The sequence below is a fragment of the Vigna unguiculata genome, chromosome 10 (genome assembly GCF_037176805.1).
Source record: "Vigna unguiculata cultivar grain cowpea cultivar isolate G323 ecotype 2 chromosome 10, ASM3717680v1, whole genome shotgun sequence".
Classification (NCBI taxonomy): Eukaryota; Viridiplantae; Streptophyta; class Magnoliopsida; order Fabales; family Fabaceae; genus Vigna; species Vigna unguiculata.
Window position 1 is genome coordinate 17153436 of NC_140801.1, and position 12197 is coordinate 17165632.

The 12197-nt window shown below is 41.3% G+C and overlaps 1 protein-coding gene across 1 annotated transcript; it reads left to right on the forward strand.

Moving 5' to 3' along the window:
- The first annotated feature begins 1392 nt into the window (after positions 1-1392).
- LOC146882275 (uncharacterized) lies at positions 1393-3102 on the forward strand. Its single transcript, XM_085667332.1, has 4 exons — positions 1393-1944; positions 2031-2279; positions 2361-2673; positions 2762-3102. Exons 1-4 carry the CDS (start codon positions 1717-1719, stop codon positions 3100-3102), a joined length of 1131 nt encoding a protein of 376 aa, XP_085523458.1. The 5' UTR covers positions 1393-1716.
- Positions 3103-12197: the final 9095 nt, after the last annotated feature.

The following is a 12197-nucleotide window of genomic DNA, read 5'->3' on the forward strand; positions in this document are numbered from 1 at the left end:
TAAAGAGTGTCAAGGTACCTCAAGGATACTCTTCAAATATTCAGAGTTTAGTGTCCATGCAAGACTTGAAGCTTGTTGGCCTCAAGTCTCACGATTGCCACATCTTAATGCAACAATTGTTACCTGTAGCTATTCGTGGAATTTTACCCAAAAATGTTAGACAAACTATAACGCGTTTGTGTGCATTCTTCTCTTCAATTTGTAGCAAAGTCATTGATCCTTTAAAGTTAGATGAACTTCAAGCCGAAATTGTTATCATCTTGTGTCAGCTAGAGATGTTTTTCCCTCCATCATTTTTTGACATCATGGTACATTTACTTGTTCATGTGGTGAGAGAAATCAAGTTTTGTGGACCAGTATACTTAAGATGGATGTATCCCATTGAACGTTACATGAAGATTTTGAAAGGGTATGTGAACAGGTGTTCTATAAGTAACAGCATACGAGGTGTGAGTGTGGTTACCAAAAATCGCGAAGAGTTGATGCAAGCACACCTATACATTTTGAACAACACAAATGAGGTAATGCCTTACTTATCTGCACACAAAGTCATTGTGAAAGAGAACAATCCAAGACAATCAGAGAAATGGCATTTGATGGAACATAATAGAACATTCATGCCTTGGTTTAAATCTGAGGTTTTGAAAGATGCGCAATGCTCTGAGACTTTGATGTGGTTAGCAAATGGGTTGAAATTTGATGTCATCTGTTGTACAGGTTATGAAATCAATAATTGCACATTCTATACAAAGTGTCTTGATGATAAAAGCACAGTACAAAATAGTGGAGTCAGTCTTGAAGCCGAGTCGCTACAATTTTCTACATCTAAAGATCAAAATCCCGTAGTAGGATCAATGACATACTATGGTGTAATACAAGAGATATGGGAGGTTGATTATACCATGTTTACTATTCCACTGTTCAAATGTAAGTGGATTGACAATAAGAGTGGTGTCAAAATAGATGAATTAGGAATGACTCTAGTGGATTTTCGAAAGGTGGGTTATCGAGACGAGCCATTTATCATGGCACAACAAGCATCTCAGGTTTTCTATGTTAAAGATCCTGCGTCTGAACATTGGTTTGTCGCTCTTCATGGAAAAAAACAAATTGATCCTAATGAAGAGAATATGAGTGATCTTAATATTGCTGTCACCCACCCATTTAGAAGAACGACAAATATTGATGAAATCCATCTAGTTGATGATGTACATGCAATTCGAGAAGATCACGATGAAGGAATATACATATGACCAATCAATAACTTTATGTATGAATTTCATATTCTTGTTAACATTTAGGTGTTTTGTTAAATAATGTTTTATATATTAATTTGTCAGTTGCTTATTAATGTTTTTTTATGTTTTCATTTCACAGATACATGGCTGAACATACTTCATCAGAGGATGAAGCACCTACTAAGAGACCCACTAGAGGAGCCACTAGGTTGAGAGAGCTCTTAATTAGAAGAGCTAAAGGTCAGAAAACACATGTTGATATTAACGTCGACACTGGTGAACCTAGTGGTCGTTATGGGGACGTCTTCAAAAGCTATTTAGGAATGTTGGCACGAGAGAGAATATCAATCCTTACGCCATCTTTTGATCATGTCACTGAAGTTGATCGGGAAATGATATGGCAAGATTTATTGGTAACTAATATTAATGTTATTAAAGTTATACTTTGACTTTGTTGATAATATGATAAATATTGTTGATGACATTTTCTATATTGCAGCTAACATTTGATATTCCAAATGTGCCGACCTTAAGACAAAAATGTTTGTCATCGGTGGCTGAGAAATTTCGTGGTTTTAAGACCAAGTTGACGTCAAGGTATGTCTTTGGACATAAAAAGAATGAAAATCCATTGTTGAAATACACTTGGATTGATGAAGACACATGGCGTCAGTTTCTTGAGCTTCGGACATCTGAGGGATGGCAGGTATGTTTATTTGAAATCATCAATAGCACAATTGATAATTATGCAAAATTTTAACTAATTCATAAAATGGGTTTTATATGTTACAGGTCAAGAGGAAAAAGGCTCAAAGCATAAGTGCTCAAAATACAAACCCGCACATATTATCTCGTGGTGGGTATAGAAAACTTGAAGAGAAGATAATGACAGAAAAGAAAAAATCTAGGCCCCCACCTTCTGAGGATGAAGATACTGAGCCTCCTTCACCACCATCACGTCATCAGAAGTGGAAGTTAGCCCGTTTACGCTCATCAGGCAACTACACTTCTGACTCTGCACGAGAAATCTCTGAGAAAATTGTAAGATACAATTCTTATCTAAATTGCTCGTTCATGTTTTATATTGTATTTTGATTTATAAATGTTTTTGTTACCTTGTAGGATTCGTTGGTTGAGCAGACCTCCCAAGGAGGATTCATTCCAGAAGGTCGTCATGACATACTTGCTGCTGCAATTGGACGACCTGAGCACCCTGGACGTGTGCGTGGTGCTGGATCAGGAGTCGGCATACGCCAATTTTTTGGTTCCTCCTCTCGTCAGTCTTCATGCAGTCATGGTGCTGATTATGAACAAAGACTAAAGGAAATGATCACGGCGCAAGTGAGAGAAGAACTAATGCGCCAATTTGAGCATTATGGCATTCGTTCGCCAGTGGATCATCCGCCAGAACTAGACCCATTTGTGCCTCCCACGGGTAAATTTGTTTTCTATAAGTTATGAATTGAATAAATGATATTTAATAAAGTAATTGAATAACATTAATAAATCGTTGGCTCTAACAGGTAGAAGCGGAAAGGGGAGTTGTTCAGCTCCACCCGGGGATGACATGGATGACACTCATCCATGTCAGCTATATATTTGGGATGGTACAGAGAAGACACTAGTGGCTCGTGGAAAAGTATTTGAGGCAGCCACAGTTCTTCATGGCATGGAGTTATCAGAGGATGAGGTTAAGGTCACGGTAGAGGAGGTTCTCATGCCGCATGCTTTAGTTCCTGTGCCAACAGATGAGGTGTATACTGTGGCACAGGCATTCCAGTGTTTCCTCGCCTGGCCTAGAGATTTGGTTGATACTGACCCCCCGGTACAGACTCTTAAACCCACAAATATACTACATTTTTAAGTTTACATGTTTATTATATTCAAACTTACATTATATTCCATTTTAACTGAAATTGCATCAATATAGGAAAAACCTCAATCAAAGAAGATTCTTCTCTCTTTGGATGATCCTCTTGGTGCATTGCTCCAACTTGCAGAAATCATAGCTGATAAGCCGATGCAGGTTCCTTGGGATGCTAACATTTTTGGGAGAGATCTTGACATCCCACTTTACTTGCATTCCCAAGATGTCTTGGAGCTTGCACGAGGACAAGAAGAACTCAATATTACCATTATTCAATTATGGATGATGTAAGTCTTTTAGTCATTATATATAGTTATTTGATATATTTATGTATTTACTTATATCAAATCAATTTTTGGTTTAGGTATCTGTCTGGTGTCACTGAAACTATGGGACTGAATGATGTATATGGGTTTATAGACCCCCAACTCACCCATGAAGGCAACAAGTTTGATGACATTCAAGCATATGTGACCAAATGCTTTCAACGTGGAAAAGAAATTTATTTTGTCCCTTATCTTGCTGGGTAAGTCATTTTTGTTAACTTATGAATATAATAAGTCATTTTAATGCATAACAATGAATTTATTTTCTTATCAGGCGTCATTGGCAGTTACTTGTGGTTTCCCTAAGGGAGAACCTTGCTGTGTGGTTTTGCTCTTTGCATCGCCCTCCCCCCAACCATCTTAGACAAGTGATAGATTGGTAAGAACCTCAATATCAATCTTATGAATATGACATGTTATATAAAAATATCCTAACTTATTCCCTATATCATAGTTCAATTGCTGCACATAACATGTTGTTAGGGAGATCAACGGCTAAGGCAAAAGGTCTTGTATGGTGTTCTCTCCAGGTTTGATATTTCTATCCATATCTTCATGATTGTTTGCTTGATTTTCTTCATTAATTAATTGTAACGTTGTTAATATAATGTAGTGTAATAGACAAACCGGCTCATATGAGTGCGGTTACTATATAATGCAATGGATGACAACCACTGTGCGTGCTCGTATTACAACAAATTGGGAAACGGTAATATATATTTGAATTAAAATGAATACTTTGCAATATTTCGTTTTTATATACTAACTTAACTTAATCTATTATTTTGTAGACATTCAAGAGTCCTGCAGCAATTCCCGCAAAGTCCATCAAGTTTGGTAGGATAGCATGTGCCAAATATATAATTCAAATGTACAATACTATTGATTAGAACATGTATCTTGATTGTAAATGATTTGTAATTGTCTTTTAAATGAATTTGAATTGTGGATGTGTTTTAAACTATTTTGTTCTAGTCTATTCTGGTCTGTGCTGGGTGCTGAACAAAATTTGCAGGTTTAAATGTGGGAATAACACCAAAACAGAAACTGTATTTAAAAAAAAAACAGAGTATTAGGCCTCGGTTCATACCAGAACCGAAGCAAAAAGGGTGCTTTTGGCCTCGGGTGAAGCCAAAACCGAGGCCAAAAGAGTATCGAATTTAAAAAAAAAAAAAAAAACACATATGGCCTCGGGTGCAAGAAAAACCGAGGCCAAAAGAAGCCCATATGGCCTCGGGTGCACCAAAAACCGAGGCCAAAAGGGTTCTCGAATTTAAAAAAAAAAAGAAAAAAGGCCCATATGGCCTCGGGTGCAGTAAAAACCGAGGCAAAAGGCAGGGTCTATGGCCTCGGGTGCAGTGAAAACCGAGGCAGAAGCTCCCTCTATGGCTTCGGTTCTTAACCGAGGCCAAAAGCTATGACCTTTTGGCCTCGCCCCAATATGCTTCGGTTCCCGAACCGGTGCAGAATAGTAAAAACAACCGCTGCCAAAGGCCCTTCCTGCACTGGTGATGGCTTGGTGGGGAGTTTTGTGAAAAAATGAAATTCGTGGTTCTTGCGATGTGAGGGTTGGAAAGGCCTACAAATGTCCCCAAATGAGTACTGTAAAAGTCTTGGTGCACGAAAGTTTTGAATTGGATGGAGTTTGCACTTGGCGAAGTTGGTGGGTGCACCGCGGCATAGCTAGATGGCTTGCTGGGAAGTTTTGTGAAAAAATGAAATTCTTGGTTTTTGAGATGTGAGGGTTGGAATGGCCTCAAAATGTCCCCAAATGAATACCATGAAATTCTTGGTGCACGAAAGTTTTGAGTTCGGAGGGTTTTGCACATGGCCAAGGTTGTCGGAGCACCAGGGCATAGCTAGATTGCTTGGTGTGGAGTTTTGTGAAAAAATGAAATTCGTGATTTTTTAGATGTGAGCGTTGGAAAGGCCTACAAATGTCCCCAAATGAATACCATGAAATTCTTGGTGCACGAAACTTTTGAGTTCGGAGGGGTTTGCACATGGCCAAGGTTGTCGGTGCACCACGGCATAGCTAGATTGCTTGGTGGGGAGTTTTGTGAAAAAATAAAATTCGTGGTTTTTGAGATGTGGGGGTTGGAAATGCCTACAAATGTCCGCAAATGAATACCATCAAATTCTTGGTGCAGGAAAGTTTTGAGTTCGGAGGGGTTTGCACATATCCAAGGTTGTCGGTGCACCACGACATAGCTAGATTGTTTGGTGAGGAGTTTTGTGAAAAAATGAAATTCGTGATTTTTTAAATGTGAGGGTTGGAAAGGCCTACAAATGTCCCCAAATGAATACCATGAAAATCTTGGTGCATGAAAATTTTTAGTTCGGAGGGTTTTGCACATGGCCAAGGTTGGCGGTGCACCACGGCAAAGGTAGATGGCTTGGTGGGGAGTTTTGTGAAAAAATGAAATTCGTGGTTTTTGAGATATGAGCGTTGGAAAGGCCTACAAATGTCCCCAAATGAGTACTGTAAAAGTCTTGGTGCAAGAAAGTTTTGAATTGGATGGAGTTTGCACTTGGCCAAGTTGGTCGGTGCACCTCGACACAGCTAGATTCCTTGGTGGGGAGTTTTGTGAAAAAATGAAATTCATGGATTTTGAGATGTGAGAGTTGGAAAGGCCTACAAATGTCCCCAAATGAATACCATGAAAATCTTGGTGCACGAAAGTTTTGAGTTCGGATGGGTTTGCAGATGGCCCAGGCTGTCGGTGCACCACGACACAACTAGATTGCTTGGTGGAGAGTTTTGTGAAAAAATCAAATTCGTGGTTTTTGAGATGTGAGGGTTGGAAAGGTCTACAAATGTGCCCAAATGAGTACTGTAAAAGTCTTGGTGCACGAAAGTTTTTATTTCGGAGGGGTTTGCACATGGCCAAGGTTGTCGGTGCACCACGACATAGCTAGATTCCTTAGTGGGGAGTTTTGTGAAAAAATGAAATTCGTGGTTTTTGAGATGTGAGGGTTGGAAAGGCCCACAAATGTCCCCAAATGAATACCATGAAATTCCTTGTGCACGAAAGTTGTGAATTCGGAGGGGTTTGCACATGGCCAAGGTTGTAGGTGCACCACGACATAGCTAGATTGCTTGGTGGGGAGTTTTGTGAAAAAATGAAATTCGTGGTTTTTGAGATGTGAGGGTTGGAAAGGCCTACAAATGTCCCCAAATGAGTACTGTAAAAGTCTTGGTGCACAAATTTGAATTGGATGGAGTTTGTACTTGGCCAAGTTGGTCGGTGCACCGCGGCATAGCTAGATGGCTTGGTGGGGAGTTTTGTGAAAAATTGAAATTCGAGGTTTTTGAGATCTGAGGGTTGGAAAGGCCAACAAATTTCCCCAAATGAATACCATGAAATTCTTGGTGCACGAAAGTTTTGAGTTCGGAGGGGTTTGCACATGGCCAAGGTTGTCGGTGCACCACGGCATAGCTAGATTGCTTGGTGGTGAGTTTTGTGAAAAAATGAAATTCGTGGTTTCAGAGATGTGAGGGTTGGAAAGGTCTACAAATGTCCCCAAATGAATACCATGAAAATCTTGGTGCACGAAAGTTTTGAGTTCAGAGGGTTTTGCACATGGCCAAGGTTGGCGGTCCACCACGGCATAGGTGGCTTGGTGGGGAGATTTGTGAAAATATGAAATTCGTGGTTTTTGAGATGTGAGGGTTGGAAAGGCCTACAAATGTCCCCAAATGAATACCATGAAAATCTGGGTGCACGAAAATTTTTAGTTCAGAGGATTTTGCACATGGCCAAGGTTGTCGGTGCACCACGGCATAGGTAGATAGATGGCTTGGTGGGGAGTTTTGTGAAAAAATGAAATTCCTAGTTTTTGATATGTGAGGGTTGGTGAAAGGCCTACAAATGTCGCCAAATGAATACCATGAAAATCTGGGTGCACGAAAATTTTTAGTTCGGAGGGTTTTGCACATGGCCAAGGTTGGCGGTGCACCACAGCACAGGTAGGCTTGGTGGGGAGTTTTGTGAAAAAATGAAATTCATGGTTTTTGAGATATGAGCGTTGGAAAGGCCTACAAATGTCCCCAAATGAGTACTGTAAAAGTCTTGGTGCACGAAAGTTTCGAATTGGATGGAGTTTGCACTTGGCCAAGTTGGTCGGTGCATAGTAGCATAGCCATATGGCTTGGTGGGGAGTTTTGTGAAAAAATGAAATTCGTGGTTTTTGAGATGTGAGGGTTGGAAAGGCCTACAAATGACCCCAAATGAATACCATGAAATTCTTGGTGCATGAAAGTTTTGAGTTCGGAGGAATTTGCACATGGCCAAGGCTGTCGGTGCACCACGACATAGCTAGATTGCTTGGTGGGGAGTTTTGTGAAAAAATGAAATTCGTGATTTTTGAGATGTGAGGGTTGGAAAGGCCTACAAATGTCCCCAAATGAATACCATGAAAATCTTGGTGCACGAAAATTTTTAGTTCGGAGGGTTTTGCACATGGCCAAGGTTGGCGGTGCACCACGACAAAGGTAGATGGCTTGGTGGGGAGTTTTTTGAAAAAATGAAATTCGTAGTTTTTGAGATATGAGCGTTGGAAAGGCCTACAAATGTCCCCAAATGAGTACTGTAAAAGTCTTGGTGCAAGAAAGTTTTGAATTGGATGGAGTTTGCACTTGGCCAAGTTGGTCGGTGCACCTCGACATAGCTAGATTGCTTGGTGGGGAGTTTTGTGAAAAAATGAAATTCGTGGTTTCTAAGATGTGAGGGTTAGAAAGGCCTACAAATGTCCCCAAATGAATACCATGAAAATCTGGTTGCACGAAATTTTTTAGTTCGGATGGTTTTTCACATGGCTAAGGTTGGCTGTGCACCACGGCATAGGTTGATGGCTGGGTGGGGAGTTTTGTGAAAAAATGAAATTCGTGGTTTTTGAGATGTGAGGGTTGGAAAGGCCTACAAATGTCGCCAAATGAATACCATGAAAATCTGGATGCACGAAAATTTTTAGTTCGGAGGGTTTTGCACATGGCCAAGGTTGGTGGTGCACCACGGCATAGGTAGGCTTGGTGGGGAGTTTTGTGAAAAAATGAAATTCGTGGTTTTTGAGATGTGAGGGTTGGAAAGGCCTACAAATGACCCCAAATGAATACCATGAAATTCTTGGTGCACGAAAGTTTTGAGTTCTGAGGGGTTTGCACATGGCCAAGGTTGGCGGTGCCCCACGGCATAGGTTGATGGCTGGGTGGGGAGTTTTGTGAAAAAATGACATTCGTGGTTTTTGAGATGTGAGGGTTGGAAAGGCCTACAAATGTCGCCAAATGAATACCATGAAAATCTGGGTGCACGAAAATTTTTAGTTCGGAGGGTTTTGCACATGGCCAAGGTTGGTGGTGCACCACGACATAGGTAGGCTTGGTGGGAAGTTTTGTGAAAAAATGAAATTCGTGGTTTTTGAGATATGAGCGTTGGAAAGGCCTACAAATGTCGCCAAATGAATACCACGAAAATCTGGGTGCACGAAAATTTTTACTTCGGAGGGTTTTGCACATGGCCAAGGTTGGCGGTGCACCACGGCATAGGTTGATGGCTGGGTGGGGAGTTTTGTGAAAAAATGAAATTCGTGGTTTTTGAGATGTGAGGGTTGGAAAGGCCTACAAATGACCCCAAATGAATACCATGAAATTCTTGGTGCACAAAACTTTTGAGTTCGGAGGGGTTTGCACATGGCCAAGGCTGTCGGTGCACCACAACATAGCTAGATTGCTTGGTGGGGAGTTTTGTGAAAAAATGAAATTCGTGGTTTTTGAGATGTGAGGGCTGGAAAGGCCTACAAATGTCCCCAAATGAATACAATGAAAATCTGGGTGCACGAAAATTTTTAGTTCAGAGGGTTTTGCACATGGCGAAGGTTGGCGGTGCACCACGGCGTAGGTAGATGGCTTGGTGGGGAGTTTTGTGAAAAAATGAAATTCGTGGTTGTTGAGATATGAGCGTTGGAAAGGTCTACAAATGTCCCCAAATGAGTACTGTAAAAGTCTTGGTGCAAGAAAGTTTTGAATTGGATGGAGTTTGCACTTGGCCAAGTTGGTCGGTGCACCTCGACATAACCAGATTGCTTGGTGGTGAGTTTTGTGAAAAATTGAAATTCGTGGTTTTTGAGATGTGAGGGTTGGAAAGGCCTACAAATGACCCCAAATGAATACAATGAAATTCTTGGTGCACGAAAGTTTTGAGTTCGGAGTGGTTTGCACATGGCCAAGGCTGTCGGTGCACCACGACATAGCTAGATTGCTTAGTTGGGAGTTTTGTGAAAAAATGAAATTTTGAGATATGAGCGTTGGAAAGGCCTACAAATGTCCCCAAATGAGTACTGTAAAAGTCTTGGTGCAAGAAAGTTTTGAACTGGATGGAGTTTGAACTTGGCCAAGTTGGTCGGTGCACCTCGACATAGCTAGATTGCTTGGTGTGGAGTTTTGTGAAAAAATGAAATTCGTGGTTTTTGAGATGTGAGGGTTGGAAAGGCCTACAAATGTCCCCAAATGAATACCATGAAAATCTGGGTGCACGAAAATTTTTAGTTCGGATGGTTTTGCACATGGCCAAGGTTGGTGGTGCACCACGGCATAGGTAGGCTTGGTGGGGAGTTTTGCGAAAAAATGAAATTCGTGGTGTTTGAGATATGAGCGTTGGAAAGGCCTACAAATGTCGCCAAATGAATACCATGAAAATCTGGGTGCACGAAAATTTTTAGTTCGGAGGGTTTTGCACATGGCCAAGGTTGGCTGTGCACCACGGCATAGGTTGATGGCTGGGTGAGGAGTTTTGTGAAAAAATGAAATTCGTGGTTTTTGAGATGTGAGGGTTGGAAAGGCGTACAAATGTCGCCAAATGAATACCATGAAAATCTGGGTGCACGAAAATTTTTAGTTCGGAGGGTTTTGCACATGGCCGAGGTTGGTGGTGCACCACGGCATAGGTAGGCTTGGTGGGGAGTTTTGTGAAAAAATGAAATTCGTGTTTTTGAGATATGAGCGTTGGAAAGGCCTACAAATGTCGCCAAATGAATACCATGAAAATCTGGGTGCCCGAAAATTTTTAGTTCGGAGGGTTTTGCACATGGCCAAGGTTGGCGGTGCACCACGGCATAGGTAGATGGCTTGGTGGGGAGTTTTGTGAAAAAATGAAATTTGTGGTTTTTGAGATATGAGCGTTGGAAAGGCCTATAAATGTCCTCAAATGAGTACTGTAAAAGTCTTGGTGCAAGAAAGTTTTGAATTGGATGGAGTTTGGACTTGGCCAAGTTTGTCGGTGCACCTCGACATAGCTAGATTGCTTGGTGGGGAGTTTTGTGAAAAAATGAAATTCGTGGTTTCTGAGATGTGAGGGTTAGAAAGGCCTACAAATTTCCCCAAATGAATACCATGAAAATCTGGGTGCACGAAAATTTTTAGTTCGGATGGTTTTTCACATGGCCAAGTTTGGCTGTAAACCACGGCATAGGTTGATGGCTGGTGGGGAGTTTTGTGAAAAATGAAATTCGTGGTTTTTGAGATGTGAGGGTTGGAAAGGCGTACAAATGTCGCCAAATGAATACCATGAAAATCTGGGTGCACGAAAATTTTTAGTTCGGAGGGTTTTGCACATGGCCGAGGTTGGTGGTGCACCACGGCATAGGTAGGCTTGGTGGGGAGTTTTGTGAAAAAATGAAATTCGTGTTTTTTGAGATATGAGCGTTGGAAAGGCCTACAAATGTCGCCAAATGAATACCATGAAAATCTGGGTGCACGAAAATTTTTAGTTCGGAGGGTTTTGCACATGGCCAAGGTTGGCGGTGCACCACGGCATAGGTAGATGGCTTGGTGGGGAGTTTTGTGAAAAAATGAAATTTGTGGTTTTTGAGATATGAGCGTTGGAAAGGCCTATAAATGTCCTCAAATGAGTACTGTAAAAGTCTTGGTGCAAGAAAGTTTTGAATTGGATGGAGTTTGGACTTGGCCAAGTTTGTCGGTGCACCTCGACATAGCTAGATTGCTTGGTGGGGAGTTTTGTGAAAAAATGAAATTCGTGGTTTCTGAGATGTGAGGGTTAGAAAGGCCTAGAAATGTCCCCAAATGAATACCATGAAAATCTGGGTGCACGAAAATTTTTAGTTCGGATGGTTTTTCACATGGCCAAGGTTGGCTGTGCACCACGGCATAGGTTGATGGCTGGGTGGGGAGTTTTGTGAAAAAATGAAATTCGTGGTTTTTGAGATGTGAGGGTTGGAAAGGCGTACAAATGTCGCCAAATGAATACCATGAAAATCTGGGTGCACGAAAATTTTTAGTTCGGAGGGTTTTGCACATGGCCAAGGTTGGCGGTGCACCACGGCATAGGTAGATGGCTTGGTGGGGAGTTTTGTGAAAAAATGAAATTTGTGGTTTTTGAGATATGAGCGTTGGAAAGGCCTATAAATGTCCTCAAATGAGTACTATAAAAGTCTTGGTGCAAGAAAGTTTTGAATTGGATGGAGTTTGGACTTGGCCAAGTTTGTCGGTGCACCTCGACATAGCTAGATTGCTTGGTGGGGAGTTTTGTGAAAAAATGAAATTCGTGGTTTCTGAGATGTAAGGGTTAGAAAGGCCTACAAATTTCCCCAACTGAATACCATGAAAATCTGGGTGCACGAAAATTTTTAGTTCGGATGGTTTTTCACATGGCCAAGTTTGGCTGTAAACCACGGCATAGGTTGATGGCTGGTGGGGAGTTTTGTGAAAAATGAAATTCGTGGTTTTTGAGATGTGAGGGTTGGAAAGGCCTA